Here is a 24,357-nt window from a genome sequence, read left to right as displayed (position 1 = left end):
ATTTTAAATGAATATTGAGTATGAGGAAAAATGTATTCATCACCCAAATATGTAGCTGATAATCTATTGTATAATAAATAAGGGTTTTGGATAACAATAAATTCAATGAACTCATTTATAGAATTACTAGTAGTTCTGTGAACAGTAGACCTCACGCAGTATTCTCATCCACAAGTACCTGATTGAAACTATAGACCTTATGGAAATACAGAAATAGACTGGCTTCTCCACACATCTGTGTAATCACTTGTCATCTGATTTGTGATGAATAATTCTATAGTTCTATAGTCTGATTGTTACTCTAATATTGGCCTATGAGGGAGGCTCCTTTTTCCTTTTACATTATCCTTGAAATGCAAAATTTCCAAAAACCTTGTATATACGTCGACGTGCAATTCAAAAAGGAACATACCTGCCAAATTTCATGAAAATCTATTACCGCGCTTTGCCGTAAATGCGCAACATATAAACATATAAACATATAACCATATAAAACATATAAACATATTAACATATAAACATATAAACATTTTATAAACATATAAACATATAAACATATAAACATATAAACATATAAACATATAAACATATAAACATATAAACATATAACATATACATATAAACATATAAACATATAAACATATAAAATATAAACATATAACATATAAACATATAAACATATAAACATATAAACATATAAACATATAAACATTAAACATATAACATATAAACATATAAACATATAAACATATAAACATATAAACATATAAAAATAAACATATAAACATATAAACATATAAACATATAAACATATAAACATATAAACATATAAACATATAACATATAACATATAAACATATAAACATATAAACATATAAACATATAAACATATAAACATATAAACATATAAACATATAAACATATAAACATATAAACATATAAACATATAAACATATAAACATATAAACATATAAACATATAACATATAAACATATAAACATATAAACATTTAAACATTAAGAGAAATGCCAAACAATCGACTTGAATCTTAGACCTCACTTCGTTTGGTCAAAAAGTAATCGATTGAAATATTATTATTGGTGATGGGTATGAAAATGTGTGTAAAATATATTCAATGAAGAGTTTGAAAGTTAATCCTCTCCTGCTCCATTTTTAGTATCAGTATTAGGCTACATAGAATTTTTTTTAATATTCTAATAGCAAGTATATCTTATTCAGGCACCAAGCCAAAGGATGAACCAAAAATAAGAAAAAAAATCAACTGCTATACCCTCCCTTGAATTGGAAACCTTCTTTTTAGACCCCCCTCAAAAACATTTCAAGGACGCAACCCCTCTTCACACTGGGAACCCCTTCTTTATAACGTTATTACTTGGAAGTTTTCGACAAGGCAGAATGAAAGAGACCAAATAATGAGAGTACTGATTTGAAGAGGCGTACTTCACTACAAAATTTGTTGACTAAGTTTCAACTAGCCTAAATACAGACACTAGCCGTCAGGCTCGCTTCGCTCATCATATCCGTCTAGCCAGGGGGCTCCACCCCCTATAATTATAATAATATGAAAATTGGAATGTAGGCTACTGAATAATCTATTATTTTTAGATTGTATTGGGTGGGATTTACGTAATATGAGATAATTGATTGAACAATAAATAATTCCAAAAGGTGTTTGTGGCCTACTTAATTATTATTCTAATAAAAAGTATTTTTCAGGTAAGCGAGTGTGCAGTTCCAAAAATACGGGGGATCCTAGGATCGTTACCAGCCTTATTCATGGCGTTCGGAGTTCTGGTTTCATACATTCTAGGAGCGTTCATGCCTTGGAATCACCTAGCCATAGCTTCAGCACTATTCCCTCTAGCAATGCTCATATTTCTGATTCCACTTCCGGAGTCGCCGATCTGGTTGCGCAATAAGAACAGACCGGCCAAAGCGGACGAAGCCCTGCAATGGCTCAACCAGAACCCACATTCTATGAAGATGGATGTGTTCAGTGTTGCTACATCAGAGAGTAAAACTCCTCAACAACCGAAAACAGTTGTTGCTCTGCCAGTTGATAAATCAAAAGACACTAAAAACAAAACTCCACACCCCTATGCTTCAAGCGTACTATTCTCGAAGCCAATCATGGTCCCATTCGGGTTATCTTGTATGATACTCATATTTCAACAAGTGAGTGGTATAGATACTGTTATTTTTTATACAGTCATGATCTTCAGTGCGAGTAAAAGCTCGATAGGGGATTATACAGCTACTATTATGGTAGGACTGGTTCAAGTGGTGGCGACTTTTTTATCGATATTCTTCATAGACAGAGTTGGCAGGAGACCTTTGCTTCTTGTTTCAGGGGTGACAATGGGATTTTCTATGGCAGCGCTGGGAACTTACTTTCATCTGAAAGATCAGAACAAAGCTGAAGGACTTGGTCTCCTGCCAGTTGTGAGCCTGATAGTATTCACAGCTGGTTTCTCAATAGGCTACTGCAATATTCCATTCCTACTCATGGGAGAACTCCTTCCATTAGCACAGAGAAGCCTTTTGAGCTCCATCGCCGGAGCTCTCAACTTGGGCTCTATGTTTCTAATTATAAAAACCTATAATAATATTAAGGAGCGTGCTGGGGAACAGGGTGTTTTCTGGCTTTACTCGTTTTTCTGCTTTCTTAGTTGTATATTTGTTTTCTTCTTCCTTCCTGAGACAAAGGGGAAATCACTAGAGGAAATTGAAAACTACTTCCACAAAAATACATTTGACATGACAGATGAGAAACGATCAGACGATGTAGCCGATGAGAAGAAGTCAGCTAAACAAGAGGATGATAGAAAATGAAAACCATATTCATATTGATTGATTTCCTCAATCTTCAACAAATCGTTTATGAATTTGCCTGGCGCTTAAACACTCCATCAACACGAAGCGTGACATTCAAGATTTAGGACTTCATGTGAAGGTACGTACAGACGAACACGCGCATTTCAGCCGATGATGTGCTCATTATATGTGTATATTATTGTTACTGTACAAATACAGATAGGCTAGCTTCACACGCATTTGATTTCATTCGGTTCGGTTCGGTTCGTTACCGAAAACGAATGAGGCTTTCATACATGTCAGATTTTAATTCGTACGGTTCTAATTAGTTATTTTCTTCTCAAACACAGCTGTGTTTGGATTCCCACAGTTCATGCTGGTATATTCAAATATAACAGCTGGTGTTGAATTGTAAGATGTTATTTCTTGAACATCAACATTTTAAAGTTAATTGAAAATACTGTGAATCATTTGAATAGTTTATTTTTGATTATGTTAATTTCGGATATTCAGAGAGATTATTTTTTTAAATTGAAAATTTGCTGTTCCTTGTTTTGACACATGGTATATAAACTTCATCTCTTCTCCCCATTGATGAAATCATGAATTCGTGGATGAATAAAAAAATAAAAATCCTCCCTGAGTTTTAATTTAAACGGTATCTTTCATATTTTTTTAGCAAACTATTCATTGAGAAAAAATGTTCCTGTGAACTAACAGAAATGAATTGACCATATGATTTTGACTTGGAAAATTTTGAAACAGATAAAATGAAAACAAATAAATAGGTTAAAACAGGTTAAAATAAAAACAAAAAAAGGCAAGCGTGTGTAAAAGACTTTTTTTCCTGTTGTTTCCCTACTAGCAACGAATTCGAATATATTATGAAACCCATTCGTGTCGAGGGGGCGTTCGGGTGTTATGCGGTTGCTATTCGGTACCGAAATCAAACCGAATCATCGTTTCACACTTATAGGAATTTGCCGAAAACGAAATGAACAGAACCGAACCGAAAGTGTGTGAAAGTAGCTTCTCGCTAGCAACGAATTGAAACCTGATGGAATTTATTAGATTCAAGTGGGCGTTCGGTTCTATGCGGTACCGAATTCAAACCGAATTACCGTTTCACACTTATCGGAATTTGCCGAAAACGAAACGAACCGAATGAGTGTGAAACTAGCCTAAGAGAAGCATCAGTTGATGAAAAGTGAAATGCGCGTCTTCGTGGCGCATAAGTCTGTACGAACCTTTAGATATAGGATCGTGAACTCCATGGAAATCTAAATGCCTTGTTTGTGGGCATAATAATAATGTGCAATTTTCAATTCTCTTGTAATGATAAATCTAGGAATTATAACTTTTATCCATAAACAGGACCTATTTCCAAGTTGAGCCATCCTTGAAGAATGAGATATATTCACAAAACTCATTCCCCACACCCAGACTTGTTGTCTTTATGGGGAATATTCAATATGTATATCAATTAATTTGATGTTGTGATTAAGGAATGTAATAATAATAATAAATGTATATTTTGTCTCTGCTGCTTTGATTTGATATATTCTAATCAAAAGAAAATGAATATTCAATGCAATTAATCATTCTAAGGAAGATGTAAAAATTATATCTGGAGTTTCTCTTACACTTTTCTAGAGAATAAAAAAAAAATCGCATCGAACATATAAGAAACGAATATGAAGAAAGAAGCTAAAATTATTCAGTTGGCCTCAGCTTGGTGAGGTGTCTAAAGGTTCCATATCATTCGGAAGGTTGACCTAAAAACGACTCTTTTGGCCTAGGCCTACTTGTAATTTAATGTATATTTATCTCATCATGTGATATTTATATAAAAGATAAACAGATGTTACTAAAAATTGTCTTTCTTTCAAAAATGACAACTGGTTCAAGCTTGAATTGTTTATATTAATATTACACCTGACGTATGACCGGTTTTAATCCAGCTCGTTCAAGACATTTTTGAGCATTGTAAAGCCGGGTATGATTTACAATTTATTGTGCACTGGAATTATCGATAGTAAGTATCTCAATAGAAATCTTCATTTATGTCCCAGTGCACTCGTTGTAAAGCGTACCTGATTTGACCATGTTCAAATGACTTGATCGAGCTTGATGAAAGCGGACATCAAAAACTGGAAAAAGTTAATGTTTGAGTTTCACTCGTGTTTAATGTTCGGTTGAGCTTATGGATTAATTGATATTTGTCCTCAAAACTCTGAAAAATGGAAAATAATTGAGTATCAAGATTCTTGCATCAGATCTATCTCATGAGAAATCTATTATTGAAAAGCTGATGGAGAAGAAAATTTAGTACAGCCTGGAAAGAAAAGAGGAACCTGCCACCTGTGTAGATGACGAAGGAATTCATCAGCTGTGAATTCAAATAATTCATTGAAGAGTGACTCTTGCCAATACCTACTATCACTTAAGTAATAGTAATAGACTGAGCAGATTGCTCGTTTATCAGATCGTTTTGCATATCGATGGTTGAAAGTCAAAATGTTGTAAGCGCCAAAATCTGGGAAAATTGGTTTTTGAGTCCAGCTGATAGATATGTGCTTGTTTTACGTCCCAGCAAAGTGTTGTAACCATCTAATTAATTTTAAGGGAGAAAAAGAAGAATAAAGTTTGTTGTAACTGCCAATATGGCAAGTCTTTGAAAGTCAAAATGTTGTATGAGCTAGAAACTGAAAGGCAGAATGTTGTATCGTCATCCAAGAACATTATAAAGTGCATTCTGATAATGTGGTCAATATGGTGGGAAGAAAAGAAAAACTATAGCTTTCGGCTTTTATTTAACATCTAAAATTATTTATTTGATACGAATATTCCAATATGATACGGTGCGAAACGGAAAACAAATGCAATTGAGATAAAGGAAAGATTACAACTATAATCAACAATCAAAATTTCTGATTATAATAATCAGATAATAATTTAAGGGCTACTCGCTAAGCTGATCTGTGATCGTTCAGTTTTTTTATAATTAAAACAAAATTACTATTTAGAATAAATTATGGGTCTGAAAAATAAAAAATGTACAATTAACTATTACCTTACTTTTACTTTGAAAAATTGTCCCTTGGCCTGATATCCTCAAGGTCCGGTTAAAACACTCCCGACTTTATATGAAAAAATATATAAAAAACTCTGCCAGCTGATTGAATCAAAAACACCAGCTTTCCCTACAAGATTCAAATCCTGAAAACACAATTATGTAGGCTTAAACTGCCTGAACTGTGACAGCCTATAATAATTGAATTCTCAAGACAGAATCCTTCAGGTAACCAATGCCTTAACTCAACAACTAACTTCACAAACGGTTCAAAGAATACGTGCCTCAAAAGAAGAATTCAAAATCTATTTTTGTAAAAAAACATGCAGCCTTGATTCACAGACCAAAAGTCGACTCACTCTTGTTTGTATAGCATTGAGCTAAAACCTATAATATTGCCTTCACGAAACGTGATAAAACACACGTTTCATCTTTGTACATTGGAGATCTTCTCGCTTTATCAATTACATTTAATAATTAAATTCGCGACCAGATATCCAATTCACAAAATAATATTCCAAAAATTGAATGGATTTTGATGTCATGTATAACAATAAATGAACAATCTGCTCAATCTGCAATCAAGATAATGCTGATGAAAACAGCGATCAAGATAGCTAAACAAAGAGAAAAGAAAGAATATAGATTAGCCTACCGTATGTATAAGAGAAAAAAATGTTCACAAAATCTGAATTCCATCTTTCCATGCAGACTGTTTGAATGGAGAATTTTTGAGAAACATAGTTTCATTTTTGTCACAGGACTGCAGTTTCGTGTTGAAACCAACACATCTTCAGCTGTAGGGTTTTTTCAATTATGGACAATTCCGCAATATCAATTCTCATTCAACAAATTTGATTGAGAATTTTTAAATGAATAAATTTTTCATTCGATGAGAATGAAAATTTTAAGGAAACTTGAAAAATTCCACACAAATATTTCAGATTAGAATTTATTATGCAACTCAGGATAATGAAAAAATTATATTAGAAAAATATCCACTTTCTATATTATAGTAACTCTGAGATTCATAAATAGCATTATATTAAAATGTTTCAATACACACAGGCCTTATACTATGAGTATCAATAATATTGAATATATGTACAACTTTTTGATATAAAATAGAGCTAGCCTATTTTGTGAAGACTAGATTTGAATACCCGTCATCGGTGAAAACTCCAATAAAATTTTATGAGAAACTTCAATAGTTGCTAAAAATAATAGCCTAATTCAATTTGAAAATTTGCAACGGGGAATAACATTTGGCGTTTTTGTGATTTGTAGTGAGGGATAAGGGTTCATAAAAAGCAACCGTGAAGTTCTGCTTAAAAATATAGAGAACCAACTTAATACAAATAATATGCTAAGTTACAAGCTAATAAGGAATTTTCAAATTTTCGTATTTCTTAAATCCTTAGAAACCGATAGTAAATCAAGCTCCATTACAATCAATTGAGGTGATTGAATTGAGTGGAAGGCAGAGACGGAGATCATCTTTAATATTAATTTCCTATGAATGATCAAATAAACGTTTTTCCTCTCTCCTTACGTTTAGACTCAACATGATGTAGGCTAATGTATGTACAAAACAAAAGAACGATAAAACATTCCACACTTGCAAAATGTATTCTTCACAGTTATTATTACAAATAGAAACATTATATTGATATGATTATACTATGGACAGTCTATAATTATAAGATTTCTGTCTGTCAATTTACACTATATATAATATAATTCACTATTATGTTACACGAAAAATCTACAATACCATAATATACTGTACTATTCTATAGTATTCTATGGTACAAAAATATAAAATTTTATTCCAGAGTGAACAACACTAAATTTCTCATCTCAGTATTGATTAAAATTTTAAAACTAACGAACTATCGAAGATACATTGAACGTTATTATTCCTCAAAGTGGTTCTAATTTATCAGTAATTACAACATGCACGCAAATTTCTGCTCAAAAATATGGAGACCAGATTTTCTTTGTCAACTATTCTCATACTGTTTCTTATTAGAAAAGGAAAATAAATTGAATAGAATAGAAATGAAAATATTTTAAACGACGAATCGGTCTTTATGTATATTGTGGAGGTGGGGGAGAAGGGTGTTGTCACAGGAAGATGAGCGATTTCCAAACAGAAATAATGAAATGTAAATTCCTTCAACATGGAAAAGTAGCCTATACGTTTAGCCTACAATTAAACAACAATGGTAGCTACTAGTGAATGATCAATTTATTATAGTTAAGGAGTTGATTTTTTTGAGATCCTTCAAATTCATTCAAGGTGTTTGATTCATATACTAATATGAACATGCATAATTTGAGTTCTGATTTGTTTGAAGCTCCAAGTTAGACCACCTCACTTTACAATGTCTAGCAACATTTTTAGCGATATCCATGGATAATTTTTCTTACAATAAATACTGTTCTTCAACTCAATACTTTCTACTTTATTGATTTTGAAAGGAAGCATTGTGAAAGACTGGAAGGTGTTGGATTCAACAGTCTATTTTATTTCTTGAAGTTGAGTAGAGTGCATTGAGTAAGTGATAACTTAATGGAAGCTTCAAAATTTACTGCTTGACTACACACAGTTACTCCATCACATAAAAAAAATATTTTAGTGAATTTTCAACTTTCTACAGAAATTTTACAGATAGATGGATAGTCAAGAGGAAAAGCTCAGTCCCCACAATGCGACTGCAATAAATTTCAAGGTTTTTCTCGTCACTGGACTCGGGGAAAAGGAAACTTTGAAAGGAGCAAGAGAGAAATTAATCAGTGGGATATTATCAATTCTCAACCCAGGTGAATTTATGAATTCTAATGAAAAACTCATCCCAAACATTGGTAAATATTGTTGTATTTCAATTGTGTCAGTCAGGAAGTTTAAATAGTTGGAAGACTTGAGATGGCAGTTATGCTCAGTTGCATGTTAACAGAGACAGCCGTATCGAAGGCGAGAATAGCCAAAGTTGATTCGCCTAAAAGAACAAAAATGGGACAGACTCAGGGAAAAACATAAGCTGTAATTTGTGCCATAAATTTTCCAAGTCATACCTTAAAAACTAAGATGAAGTGCTCCAAAAACTTCATTCCATGTGATCAGGGGCCAGTTGCATAGTTCTTTGTAAACTTAGCGTGAAATAATTAGGGTCAAACTGGAATTTAATTGTTTTTGAAACTGCGATATCGTTTTGATATTTTCGATTCTTTTCATCATCTTCTTGATTCACTTGTTTCCGTTTCGTAATAATTGTTACTAGTGAAATCACAATGCAACAGACCCCTTCATAAAGTGGAAAGTGTTCGACTATTTCAAAAATTCAATTGTGAATTAAAATTAAACATGCCGTGCACAATAGAACCGTGATTGAATATTTTTGTAAACTTCATTATCATGTTCCTTTAGACTGTTCACAGCCCACTTTTGGACAAACTACTGAGAAGAGACAATTAAACATTATGTAACTGAGATCTGTCATATATTTCTATTCCTGCATAATTGAGACTACCATTTGATTTTTCACTCTTTAGTCATCCATCTATCAAGAAGTAAAAAAAATGGGAAGATAGAAAAATTTAATGCATGAACTTTAAAAATTAATTTCCAAATTTAGTTGAATGATCCGTCCAAAACAAGTTTATGTTCAAAAAGTTTTCATAAAATTATGATTTTAGCTTTTCTAGTGAAAAATGTAGAAAAATTACAGTACAAGTCGAGCAAAAGCGAGTAAAATAAAAATGTGATGATAGTGATAGAAACATTGAGAATTTTCCATCTAGGAGGAGATGATGTTTATTTGAATTACGAGTTTGTTGACAAAAATAATAAATCGAAATAATAATATATATTTATGGGAGAATGATGCTATATTTTGTTTCAAATGACTGGGCACGCCTTGGTTGTTCAGTCTAGAAACTGTAGGCTTCTGTATTTTAAACCGAAGTGATAACACATTTTGATAATTATTGGAAAATTTGAATAATTTAAGATTTTGTTGTCAGCTCTGATTCCAATGAGGAAAAGCCCCATGATCATGTATGGGGATGGAGTACAAAACTCAATCAAAGTTTTTAAGCATCAACTTTCCAAAGTGATTATAGTCTCACCTCTTCCTATTTATTTCATCTTATGATATATACTGGCTGTAATTAAATATTAGTAGCATATTCCCAGTTCATAACTACTCCCTTGACAAAATATTGGATGATTTCAAATGCATGTATAAGTGAGACTGTAAGGTGGATTGTAAGGTGAGTTACTTTAATTATCCTGCTTTAAATTGGCCTCTGAATTGTTGAATAGTATACCGTAGTCGTTTAGTATTTTTTTTAAATCAAGTTATTTATCATAATATTTTATAGTATTATTAATACTATTTTCAATGTGGTATTTTGAAGTGATCTTCTGGTATCTGGTACTTGGTATCTGGTATCTGGTATCTGGTATACTTGGTATCTTCTGAACTATCAATGGCCTATCCTATAGAGCTCCCTTGGTGAAATTTTTACTGCAGCTCATAAATCATAATCTAAGTGACGTACAGAAATGATTGTATTTCAATATTTAAATATTAATGAATAATGTATCAATACTACAGAACAGATCCTCTATAGATGAATGAATAGCGTAATAGATGTTCTCATATAATGGTGTCGTATGAAAAATAAATGAATCATTCACTTCAACTCAAATAATAATCTTGTTTACTCTCAAACTCATACAGACTCATAAAACATTGAATACATCACACATCCACAGAATACAAGACACAAGTTAATGAATATCATTAAATAATATCAAATTCCAACTCGACAAAACTCTTAATTGAAATTTCTCAATAAATTCAATTTGCCTCCATCGTAGTAAAAATAAACTATTATATTATCTTATGTTCGATAAAATCTCACTATTCTAGATTTATCCCCTACAAAAATCAATTTTATCTATAAAATTTAATTGTGCCCTTTTGTAAATTCAATCATCTATACAATATATATTATATAATAATATTTCAATTCACTAAGCAGTCCCTTGTTTTTGAAAATAATTATTTTAATTTTCGCTAAACGTAAAGTTATTTTTATGCTCTAGTTTTTGGCACCGAGCGATTTTTTGTCACATTTTCAAGCTGTCTGTAACATTATGCAACTAAAATTATTCCAATACTGAAACTGTATTTTTCAACTGACTTATTTGTATGTTATGTTATTTGATAAACCACCAAGATAGGATTAGATGAGATTCATATGATATTGATAAGGGAATTAATAATATCTGTTACTAGAATCATAGTTTATATTTCGATTTACTGGAATGTAGATGCTGTAAGGTACCGGCACTAATCTTGATGCCAATGATTCACATTTCTTACCGATCTGTTTGGAATATAAGTACTTCTTTGGATAGTTTTTGTTAGTTGAAACTACTAGTTTAGATGCTCCAAGTAGTTCAATAAGATAATAAGTAGTAAATTGAATTAACTAGCCTATATGCCACACACATCACATTTCAGCATTGTTATTGAAAAAATAAGGTAGCAGCCATAATCAGGTGCCATGATAAAAAGTGCTAATTACATTGAAATAAATAAGTAATGATTGAAACGTCCAATCCAGTATAATTATTACAACTTGGATATCCGTTCGCAAAGACTGCATTTCTGAAAACTTTGGATAATCATTGAAAGTTTGAGAAGTTCACAATCGACTTTTGAAAGCAAGGGGTTTACAGTATCTACATAATGATTAGGTTATTACTGATGAAAATATAGTACAGTACTGTAACATTGAGTCGATTTATGACTTGAATGGTCTACTATAACTCTCATTGAATATTTTTTAATGAATTATCCCACAGATAAATCTTTGAGAGCAACAGCTTCAGTTAATAGTGGTTTTAAGGATAAAACAGAACAATAACGCTAGTTTCAATAAAAAAGGGACTAAGGATATCCAACTTTAGAAATAACCGTTATGTTCTATACCCTACAAACATTCTAGACTTATCTTAATGGATAGATTTTTTTGTGACTGAAGGCGCGATAGATTTGGCAGTTAGTCAATTAAGGTGATGCAACAGAACCTTGACTGTTGTAAAATTCTGAGTGATTTTCACTCAAATGAATCAAATACAATCATCAAATACATTATTCAACAAAAAATTATTTTCCAATATCTCATGGTTGAGACAGAAAGTGGACGTAATTATTATTCAATTTCAATCACATATAATTCATTTAGATGACTAGAGTTTAAAGCGTACACATATTTAAAATCAATTAAGATGTATCTATACACGAACATTTTATTGTAAATAATTGCATTTTAAAAAGCCTCAGTATTTCAAAGCAGAGAGATATTTCAAAGCATACCTCTCTTAGAGATATTTAGCGAAAAATGAAACTGAATTCTCACACTGATGAGAAAGGATTATGAGTAGTTGAATTGAGAATTCAAGACCTCAAGTCCTAGCACTACGGCCTGAGAAAATCAGTTCCTACACTAGCTTACAATAAAAATATGGCCGAATTCTTGGCAACAGAGCAGACGGCCACTTATTGACTGGAATTATTTTATGATTTTTAGGCCAAGTTTACTGAAATATAAAGTATTTTATGACCGCTTATAAAAAATTGTATGATCTACTGATTTACTGCATATATGATGAAACAATAAGCTATACAAAGCTCACACTGTCAGGTATGAAAGTTTCAACATTTTCCAATTCCGTTATTTCTTGGAAGAGACCAGAAAAATAGTTTACAGCTCTTTTCTAATAACACTATACATTCAGTAAATGTAGGATAGCAAATGATAATGTTTGCCAGATTGGTGAACTGAAGTACTGGGTTAAATCAATCAAAATTATGTGATGGAAAGCACTATAGAGGGAATCAAAACTGAAAATTATAAAGTTACTGTTGGATACAGACAAGTAACAAAACAGGGAATACTGATTTGATAAGAATGAAAGATTTGGAAGAAACAGAATACGGTATATTCAATTGTAGAATAAGATACTCTCAATGTTTTCAAAGAGATGTTTGTTCTCCTTGGTCTAAATATTCTTTGAGCTTCTTTCAATGTTCAAACAACTGGATCAAGCGATTAATCTAAATTAATCTTCTCAAAAGAATGCATCTGTTTTGAGAGAAGTGTTGGTTATCTTGTTTTGTATTCACTTGAAAATCTAAATCAATTGATCGTTTGATAAATTCCTCACACTGATCAATTATGTAACAAAAGAGATGTTTCGATTGTACAGGAGTAGGCCTACAACACAAGATGACACTGCTCCAAAAAATATGTTCCTACATCTAGTGATCACCAGATTCAGTTGTTATGGAATTGAATGAAGCAGCAGGTCGAAGACCAATCAAACCAAGAAAGATCATCTCTTTGGAACCATCAAAAGGATCTCATACTACAATAATTAATGAATCTATTTGAGTCAACATATATGGTTCAATGATGCTGTTGAGGAATTGAAAGAAGGTAAAATGCATACGTGAATTCACCCTGAATCGTGTTGAAAATAGAATATTTTCATCCAACCTCAAAAAAATTATGCGGAACTGACAACATATTTTTCATTCCAATTTAATATGCAGGAATTTTACAACATCTCTGTTCATAATGTGAATTTTATGAAAATATAATGTTTGTTTACTGATTCAAGCCTTTTAGATTTTCGACTTGTGAAGAAAATAATTGCGACAAAAGTTCAACTTCTTTCCTATTGATTGGAGCTTCGTTCTTGGTTTGATTGGTCTACGACCTGCTTCATTCAATTTCTCAACAACTGAATCGAGAGTGATCACTAGATGTAGGAACATCTTTTTTGGAACACTGTCATCTTTTGTTGAACTCATTTACAATCAAACATCCTAATTATAGAGGGTGAGAAGTGGGTCATAGAGAATGCAAGTCTTCGTGAATCTTCAGAATTCACTAGAACTCTAGAATTTTAGTATACAGTACTAGAGTTCACTTCGTGAATCTCTTTATAATCTGACTTGGTATAGCCATAGAGAAACAATAGCTTAAGTAGATATCCCATGGTGTGGGGCGTTTATGTCGCAACTTTTACTGTTATCTCAAGCCGATAGTCCACGTATTTCTTTCCCAAAAAGCTGTGTAACGCTGGTAGAATCTCATATTTGTGCCGTTCATACACTCTCACCCGGCCAAAACAATAAAAATCTACAATAATAGATAGTAATCTATTTGAGATAACAGTAAAAGTTGCGACATAAACGCCCTATACCATGGGATATCTACTTAAGCTATTGTTTCTCTATGGTATAGCCTACCCAAGGATTTGAATCTTTCATTTTTTCAAGTCAGCGTTTCCTTGGTTCAAATGCAAAACAATGACTAATATCTATGGAACTAGAACACCTGAGATGGAAAGGGACCAGCAAAAGACGAGGCAATCAAGGTGAGATAATTGCTGATGAAAAAGCGAGTCCTGGCTGGAGGAAGCGTATGATAGAGCAACTGACTACCTGGAGAGGTACTTGGTCAGCCACTGGAAAAGGGGCTCCTCATTGCGACGCACCCAGTGGATGTTCAGCTGGATCGTCTCCAGGCTCTGTTCCAGCGCCCGGACGCCTGATCCGACGTTCATGTGCCGGAAAAATTGTGACACCTGCAAAGCAGAAAACAGTTGCAAAATAATACCAATATATTGTGAACCATACTCACATTTATTCACTTGTCATGATAAGTTCCCAACTCAGTATAATGGGAACGCAGGTATTTCCATTATTCAAGATCCGGGTCATGTTTTTATATTTTGATCTTAGATTGCAACGAGAATAGAAACCCAAAAACGATCTGTGATCATATAAGTTATCAAACGGTAACTTTTATCTTAGATCAGTCTAGATATAGAAGCCTTTAGGTTCGTTGACCGCTGATCGTTTTCTGTGTGGCTGGGTACTAATCTTGAGTTTTTTGTTTAATGTTTGAAATGTAATGTATTCCTTTATGTGGGAGCGATTTATCGTGAAACAAAGCTCATGGATAGCTTGCAAAATATGTGAATCATGAATGAAAATGAAGTGAAGATGTAACCAGGTAACCAAGTAACCATGAACAATAAGTTGGAATCTCCTACAGAAGAGACTATAGGATTGAAAGATTCGCATAATAATCACATAGTGGTGGATTAAAAAACCAGAACTCTCACTCTGAAGCTTGAAGCTACCTTCACCGCTTGCAACGCTGTTGAAAACACACCTTTTTTCCTGACAACTATCTAGTGCTATATGCTACACATATACAGAGTGATTCATATGTATGGAAACCCTTCGATAAGTTGGAGACTGTTGTAGATATAATATTGTAACTTTCAGGATAAGTTATTGGTCAAATACTCTACCTTTTGACGTACAACTGAATTTCAACCCCTCGTAAGGGGGTGACTTAGGGGTTGTAACTCGAATATTCTAAATGTAAACACCCATTGTGTGGTACATCATTTTAAAGGCCTTTTTGCAACAAGAAAGATTGCATCGACAAAAATGTTCTATGATACTTGTATCCAAAATGGCGGCTGATTGAAGTTTGAGTTTTTAGAGAAATGAGGGTAACTCAAATATTTTGAACGTAAACACCCATTGTGTGATACATCATTTTTGAAGCCTTCTTAAAACTAGAAAGACGACATCAATAAAAATTATCTATGATACCTATATCTATTGTTCTATGATACTTGTATCCAAAATGGCGGCTGATTAAAATTTATCAATTATTTCTTTAAAAACTCAAACTTCAATCAGCCGCAATTTTGGATAATAGTTTCATAGAGCATTTTTATTGATGTCATCTTTCTAGTTTTGAGAAGGCCATTGAAATGATGGATTACTCAATGGGTGTTACCATTCAAAATATTCGAGTTACAACCCCCAAGTCATCCCCTAATGAGGGGTTGAAATTCTGTTGTACGTCAAAAGGTAGAGTATTTGACCAATAACTTATCCTGAAAGTTACAGTACCTATTATATCTACAACAGTCTTCAATTTATTGAAGGGTTCCCACAAATATGACTCACTCTGTATATTCATGAGTGGCTTTCCAGATTCTAACTTGATAATCGACGTAGAAAGAAGGCGGATCAACAGGGATTTTCGTACCTCTTTGTAATCATAGTCGGCAGCGAAATGGGAAGTGACTGCTGATATGAGGCTGCCCATTGTGAAGGTGCCGTTGCCGAAGAGGCCTTGCAATGTGCTCCAATGCGCGCGCAGATGTCGCCAGGCCAGCAGGCGACCCTCCGGATTCGAGGCCACGTTCGCGATCACTGTCTTCACGTCCTGCGGTCGAACCAAGTCGCGGTCCAGAGTCGCCAGAAGGTATCTTCAACAAAATTACCACCAGCATGTTATTGGACAATCATTAATTCATTCCATTTCAATCACAATTCACTATTGGGAATAAATTAGATCACATATCTTATGCTTTAGGCTAGTTTCACACTCTTTTGGTTCGTTTCGTTTTCGATTCGTTTTCGGCAAATTCCGATAAGTGTGAAACGGTAATTCGGTACCGAATAGAAACCGCATAGAACCGAGCGTCCACTTGACTCTAATAAATTCCATCAGGTTTCAATTCGTTGCTATCGAGAGGCTTCTTTCACACAATCTCGGTTCGGTTCGGTTCGTTTCGTTTTCGGCAAATTCCGATAAGTGTGAAACGATGATTCGGTTTGAATTCGGTACCGAATAGCAACCGCATAGCACCGAACGCCCCCTCGACACGAATAGGTTTCATTATACTGTATTCGAATTCGTTGCTAGGGAAACAGGGAAAAACAAAGTCTTTCACACACGCTTGCCTTCTTTGTTTTTATTTTAACCTGATATCGTGATTATCTGTTTCAAAATTTTCCAAGTCAAAATCATATGGTCAATTCATTTCTGTTAGTTCACAGAAACATTTTTTCTCAATAAATAGTTTGCTATAAAAATATGAGATATAAATTAAATTTGGTGAGAATTTTTATTTTTTTTTAATATTTTTCCACGAATATTACATGATTTCATCAATGGAGAGGAGAGATGAAGTTTTTTATACCATGTGTCAAAACAAGGAACACATTTTCAATTAAAAAAACATCTCTCTGAACTTCCAAAATTAACATAATCAAAAAGAAACTATTCAAATAATTCGGAATTTTTAATTGACTTTAAAATGTTGTTGTTCAAGAAATAACATCTTACAATTTGACACCAACTGTTATATTTAAATATACCAGCATGAACTGTGAAAATCCAAACACAGCTGTGTTCGAGAAGAAGATACCTAATTAGAACCGTACGAATTAAAACCTAACATGTATGAAAGCCTCATTCGTTTTCGGTAGCGAGCCGAACCGAACCGAAAACGAACCGAAAGCGTGTGAAGCTAGCCTAAGGATGAGAGCAGAGAGAGATGAATAGATAGGCTGCCTTCATTTTAACCTGGAGGGCGAAGTTGCGCCCTAACTTCGCCGGCCTATCAATAGTCAATAAAAAAACAACAATTATTTAATTCAGAAGAATATTTTGGCTGAAAGTTGCAAATAAATTTTGATCAATATATCAAAATTTGCACTCTCTTTCAAGAGAGTGGAGGAGAGAGAGAGAGAGAGAGAAAAAGAGAGATAGATTGATTGATTGGATGTCTTCATTAAAGAGAGAGAATTTATGCAGCATAAATAAAAATAATTACAATACAGAATATAATGATACTGAAACAGAGAGAGAAAGAGTGAAAGAGGGAGAGAGAGAGAGAGAGATCTGCGATCCCATAGGTCTCTCTGATACAGAGAGAGAGAGACTTAGAGAGAGAAAGAGGGTGAGAGAGAGAGAGAGAGATCTGCGATCTCATAGGTTTATGTTACTATAACTAAGATATGAGTTCCAGAAATAGATTTAGAAAGCCATGCGATCGAAGATCAAAGATAGATCTGTAAGTGGCCGCACCCTTATAAAAATAGTCTACCGTTTTGAAATTGGGGATTTCTCGAATATTACAAATTGATGTACTCCTCTCGGATATAACAGATACAGCAAATAAAGAAACTAATCATGCATTGAATATGGTAGGCACAGAATTGGTTCAAGGATGTGAATATACGAAAGCACAAGCACTATTACATTGGGAGTTTCTGCTTAGAATAGACGACAATCAGCGAATGAACATGGCTCTATTATCTCAATGTACATTTTTTCAAAGTTGAGTAATGGTACACACAAAAATTAAATTGTGTATGCTATAGGCTACATTCAACGAAATGCACAATATTGCTGAACTGGGAATTCTTGATTAGAATAGAAACAGCACATCATGTAGCAAGTTCATGTTGCTCCATAGCCTGTGATATAAATTAATTTTGAAGTTGAAGTTATTTTAAATGGAAACTTTTTTCAATACGGTAATAAGTTGAATAAGGTTTGATTTATGTGTATTCTAGAAAAATAAGCAAAGTCACGGATAAACTCGATTTAAAGAGATTGAATGGAGAGAGTAAAAATGATTGAACACCTTTGTAGAATCCATGGATCGGAAGCTACACTCAACACCCTGAGCAGCAATTTGCGTTCACTGGGTATTCTTGTCGTGTTGTATTTGGCCCAGCAAAATTGCCACTCCTTCACACCTCCATATTTGATCCCTGAAAAAAGGTAAATTGTCCCTGTGAAACTTCTTCGTACCTCAGCTCTACATGAAGTGACAATATTCACAATAGACATTGTAACCTCTAATGAACTGGAAAAATTCTGAACCTTAAAGTTAACAGAAGTTCAAGTGGAAATATACAAGATAAAATGGGAAATAATTAATCAATCTGATAGAGAAGGAATATTTAAAAAAAATATGAGTTGCATTCTATCGTATATGGAATTGCAATCATTCAGTTTTGAAGATTAATGAGAACTTATTAATGAAAGAATCGAGCTGATGTTCTTTTCAAATGCTAGAACCGTTCAAAGAATTCTGAATCAAAGTTAAAGGATTACGAGTAGTTATAGGCTAGGAACTTATTTTTCTTATCCAGTAAGATATTTCAGTTCCTCAATTGCTTGAGTTCTAATTGATTGAGTTTCTGAACTTACTATCATTGATTTATACAATAAGTACATCATCAAAATAAGTACTATCACTGGGTATTCAAATGTTGTACCATGCATTATATAAATAGGTACTAATTTGGAGAGACACTCTTTTTCTGAAAATATGTACCTGCTGAATAGACGACCTCTCTAAGATTAGGAGGAACTCGAGCATTCTTTGTCATCCACTCTTTGAAATGCTGCTTGGCATCCTTCACAGCTTCTTCAACGTCACACAGCACTGCTGAAGCTAGGATATCGGATCGCATCAGCCTGGACAAACGAATAGAATTAATTCTAATAATTGTACCAACTGGAGGTTTCCAAAATATTTAAACTACTCCAAATTAGCTGGAGATTTCAAAATGGATTGGCGAGTCTCATAAAATACACAAAAAATAGTATATGAAGATATCCCATGGTTATAGGGCGTTTGTGTTCAAAATTTCAGTCTTATTTCAAGCTGAATAATTAAAAGCTTCGAAAGAATAATATTAATGGAAAATGCTTAGTTGTAATAATAGCAATGCTCACTTGTGAAGCATTGTGGAACATGTGTTTTATAGCTTTATTCATTTATTGATACGCAATAATTTATTATTGATCAAGAATAATTGGGGGAGGACCAACAGGCACAGCCCAAAACTGTTCCTCTTCCGAATTTTGATTCATATACTAGCTTAGAAGGAAGGTTGATATGTTTTTCCACCTTATAAAATTTGTGTTCAGTTTATTGAGCAGATACAAAACACAATTCACTGAGCAAACACAACTTACTAAGCGAATTTTCATAATGTAAATAAAAGATGCTAAGTTCATTTATTTATTTCATTTATTAGAGAAAACAATACAATAGTCGGAAAAACAGTTTTAATAATAGCAATATGCTTACTTGTGAAGATGAGTACCGGTATCCTCCCAGCCAAGTGAGTGCGAAACTGGACCCAGCAAGTGCTTCATATACTGCAGGAAGAGGCGATATGGAGCTGCCTCCGCCAAGTACTTACTCCAAGCTTGGAAGTGTTCGAGGGCTGTCGCCCAAGGCACATATTCTCGCTCCTTCAGAAGATACAGCGACAGTTCGAGAGCAGTTGTCACATTGAGAAGTCCCGCTCTGCGAACACATAGTAAGAGTACAGTACTCATTCAATCATGATAGACCAAGTTTGAGCATCAATGAACCGATGAACATCCTTGTTGTCTTACATTATCGTATACTTTTCTCTAGGATGTCTCTCATTATTGTGTATTGTTTTCAGTAAACCTAAATAGACCCAATTTGAACATTAATGAGCCGATGCCAATTATTGTTGTTCTGCACTATCGTATACTTTTTCTCTAGGTTGTCTCACATTATTTTGTATGTTTTCAATACACCTAAATAGACCCAATTTGAACATTAATGAACCAATACCCCTTAGTGTTTTCTTACATTATTGTATATTGTTTAATCTGGCTTATTTAACACTATCGTGTATTGTTTCTAATATTATTTAATTGTATCGTGCAATACGATAGAATTTTTTTAGAAATGGAAACAAATTGGAAGTTGTATTATATTTGTTCAAATGGTAATTAATAAATAATATTATTAAACGAAAATCCCAATTAAATGCTGTAAACCCCCGAAGACTTCTGCTACTGCAATTATTGACAACAGGGTAAGCTAGATGGAAATTTGATGAGCGCTACTATACAAAAATTATTTGTCAGCCCGGGAAATAATTTGTTCCGGGGTTGACAAATAATTTTTCAGAAGTCTTCAGGGTGATTTACAGCATTTAATTGGGATTTTCGTTTAATAATAATTATTTATTTAGAATGTAACATTTCAAAGACTGGTAATACCAATACCAATACAGCATTGGCCATTCTCACACTTATTGATTGTCGACCGACACTCAGAATCGTCCTCCGATTGGCTAATTCTCACCGTGTTGATTCTCAACCATTCAGAGGACAGTAATGAGTGTCAGCCATCAATGTTCGCGACAATCGATAAGTGTGAAAACGGCCATTCTCACAAAGTTCAATTTTTCAAATTTCCCTAATTCTCTAATAGTGAATCGCCTTATTGTTTTGTTTTATGTAGTTGATAAATGTTAAAATGGAATTTCTGATTCTTCTTATCAGACACACATTGTATTCATTTCTTTCTGTACTCATAATTTGATAACCATCCAAATTTTTCTGTTGAAGGATTCAATCATTTCAATGTTTCAGAGTGCAGGATCGCGATAGACACTCAATTTTCTGCTGGGTTCATCGGCTTGATCAGTTACTTCTACAGTAAGACTATACACAAACATGATAATTGATATAAAACTTATACTTCTTAAATAATACTTCTTAAGAGAATCTTATACTTTGTATCATGTATCTTGAAGTTTGACGAAATAAAATATTCTATTCTGTATCATGATAATTATTATTAAACGATAATCCAAATAAGTAGCATTTGAATAAATGAAATATCTCAGTAAATTTCCATCTGTAGAATCTTACAACTTATGAGGAAGGAAATATTCATCCATTCAATAGAATAGAAGACTTCTATTGAAGAAATAATGGTGGATTATTTAGGAAAGGGAAATAATTAGCCCAATGCCACAACATGTTCAAGTTTGTGAAAGTGCTGTGATAGCGTTGAAGAAACCACTTATTTGAACATGGGGTTTCAAAATCTTCAATTTGTGAGAATTATTGTATATTTGTATCAAATGGAGTAAAAATGAAGTATCACATAATGAAAAATCATCTCATGAGAAGTACTATAAATTATCTGATCTGTATCAAATGGAGTACCACAAGTGAAAATGGAGTATCTCATAATGAAATATCATCTCATAATAATTACTTATCTGCTTTGTACCAAATGGAGTACCATAAGTGGAAATGAAGTATCACATGATGAAATATCATATGATAATGAAGTACTATATCTGATTTGTATCAAATGGAGTACCACAAGTGGAAATGAAGTATCTCATAATGAAATATCATCTCGTACTATATTATCTGATTTGTATCAAATGGAATACCACAAGTGAAAATGAATTGTCTCTTAATTAAATATCATCTCATAATGATTACTATATCTGATTTGTATCAAATGGAGTACCACAAGTGAAAATGAAGTATCTCATAATTAAATATCATATCATAATGAAGTACTATATCTGATCTGTATCAAATGGAGTACCACAAGTGGAAATGGAGTATCTCATAATGAAATATCATCTCATAATGATTACTATATCTGATTTGTATCAAATGGAGTACCACAAGTGAAAATGAAGTATCACATGATGAAGTACTAAACCTGATGTGTTTCAGATGAAGTACCAAAAGTGAAAATGAAATATCTCATAATAAAGAACTGTATGTGATCGGTATCAAATGGTGTACCAAACTTTGAAATGGAGTATCTAATAATGAAAAATCATCTCATAATGGAGTGCTATTTCTGATCAGTATCAAATGAAGTAAGATGTCTCATGGAAGCAATAGACTCATAATGAGTGACGTGTATCGATAGAATAGAGTGTAGGTCTACCTGCATAGAGTGAAGGCATCGTCTAGCAGACTGGCCCGGTCGGCAGGGCTGAACATGGTGTGATTCCTACGCATGGCATCTATGATGGCAGTCCACATCTCATCGTCGTACGTCACTCGGTAGAACCCGGACTGGTTCACATTCGCTTTCAGCCACGTCACATCATTGGCTACCTCAAATTTCACTGTAGAAAATGCAACAAATTAACAATGTGAATGATTTTTGTTGAAACAATATTGTAGCTTGGTGTATCATCTGTCCGATTGTTATTGGAATATAGATTTTTTTGTGTGGTTAAGAAGTTTTCACTGATTATTATCATAGAGAAACAATAGCATTAGTAGATATCCCATGGTATAGGGCGTTTATGTCGCAACTTTTATTGTTATCTCAAGCCGATTACTGTCGATTATTGTCAATTTTTACTGTTTTGTTGGGGTGAGAGTGTATGAACGGCACAATATGAGAGACTACCAGCGTCATAAAGCTTCACGGGGAAGAACTACGTGGACTATCAGCTTGAGATAACAGTAAAAGTTGCGACATAAACGCCCTATACCATGGGATATCTACTTATGCTATTGTTTCTCTATGTTATTATTGACTGGAAACTGAAAATCTATATTTCATCTATATTTTATCTATATTGAATGAAAAAGACTAAGAAATTGTCAAAAACCACAGATTTATTGATACTTAGAAAGACCGGTTTCGGTTATTACACCATTGTCAATCTCTGATAAACTCTGGTGAACTCTGATAAACAATGGTGTAATAACCGAAACCGGTCTTTCCAAGTATCAATAAATCTGTGGTTTTTGACAATTTCTTAGTCTTTTTCATTCAATATGAAATATAGATGTTCAGTTTCCAGTCAATAATAATCAGTAGAATAGAGAAAAATGTTTTTCATCTGCAGTTTTGAAATTTAGAAAACAATTGAAAAAGAGTTTAAAATGGTCTACTCATACTTTTTACATTAGAAAATTAATCGGATATGAAATTAAATTGATCAGTGAATTAGTACAAACATTGAAGTGGTGATTCTTGTGATAAGGCTGGCATCACTACGGAGAACATTTGAAAAAGAGAAATCTTCAGACAAAAAATGCAGAGTGTGATCTTCGGGGAGAAGGAGGAAAGAAGGAGACGTGAACCCCACAACATTGAAAGATAGATAGATAGATAGATAGGCTGCCTTTATTTTAACCTGGAGGGCAAAGTTAGGGCGCAGCCGGCCCTCTCTCCCACTTAACCCTCCTATACAATTCTAATGCATCTACATCACAACATAAGGAAATAATCTCTTAAATATAATAATAAGTAATATGATAGAAAAAAAATATAAATCAATAATTGAAAAAAAACAATTTCATTCAATTTAGTAGAATATATTTTAGACTGAAAGAAAATAAAAAAGTTGGAAAATATAGTTATAGAAAATAATTTATTTTTTAATTTTTAAGCAAGAAACAAGAAAATTTCACACAAACACACACCTTTCAACAGCTGAGAAAGGATAGATCAGAGAGGATGAAATTGATGTGGGCACGCAGGCGAATGGATAAACAGAACATAACATAGTAGTGACCTAAGATACTGTTAAACATGCTCTCCCAAACGAGCTTTTCGAAAAATGATGATACACGTAATTCTATATTTATTTCCATCAGGCAGTTCTCGCTCATATTTTTATATTGATTCCTACAGTAGAGAATCACGATTTTATTTGAGAGTATTACACTCATTTCTTGGGAACCACTCATTA

At 33.3% G+C, this 24,357-nt stretch overlaps 2 protein-coding genes across 2 annotated transcripts in view; one reads left to right on the top strand and one right to left on the bottom strand.

Annotated features, from left to right (window-relative positions):
• The window catches only part of LOC111044524 (facilitated trehalose transporter Tret1-2 homolog), a 40,682-nt gene extending 36,308 nt beyond the window's left edge, over positions 1-4,374 (top strand). Inside the window, exon 5 of the mRNA XM_039427073.1 lies at positions 1,738-4,374. Coding sequence (XP_039283007.1) covers positions 1,738-2,853 — 1,116 coding nt within the window. The 3' untranslated portion in view covers positions 2,854-4,374. The remainder of the gene's footprint in view (positions 1-1,737) is intronic.
• A 2,472-nt stretch (positions 4,375-6,846) lies between these two features.
• LOC111057774 (glutamyl aminopeptidase) overlaps positions 6,847-24,357 on the bottom strand; it is a 58,806-nt gene continuing 41,295 nt past the window's right edge. The window contains 7 exon segments of the mRNA XM_039427072.1: positions 6,847-8,910; positions 14,440-14,582; positions 16,073-16,295; positions 18,465-18,594; positions 19,164-19,306; positions 19,926-20,147; positions 22,590-22,773. Coding sequence (XP_039283006.1) covers positions 8,862-8,910; positions 14,440-14,582; positions 16,073-16,295; positions 18,465-18,594; positions 19,164-19,306; positions 19,926-20,147; positions 22,590-22,773 — 1,094 coding nt within the window. The 3' untranslated portion in view covers positions 6,847-8,861.

The sequence above is a fragment of the Nilaparvata lugens genome, chromosome 4 (genome assembly GCF_014356525.2).
Source record: "Nilaparvata lugens isolate BPH chromosome 4, ASM1435652v1, whole genome shotgun sequence".
NCBI classification, from domain to species: domain Eukaryota; kingdom Metazoa; phylum Arthropoda; class Insecta; order Hemiptera; family Delphacidae; genus Nilaparvata; species Nilaparvata lugens.
The sequence above is the reverse complement of the archived record's forward strand: the minus strand, read 5'-3'. Positions and strand labels throughout refer to the sequence as shown.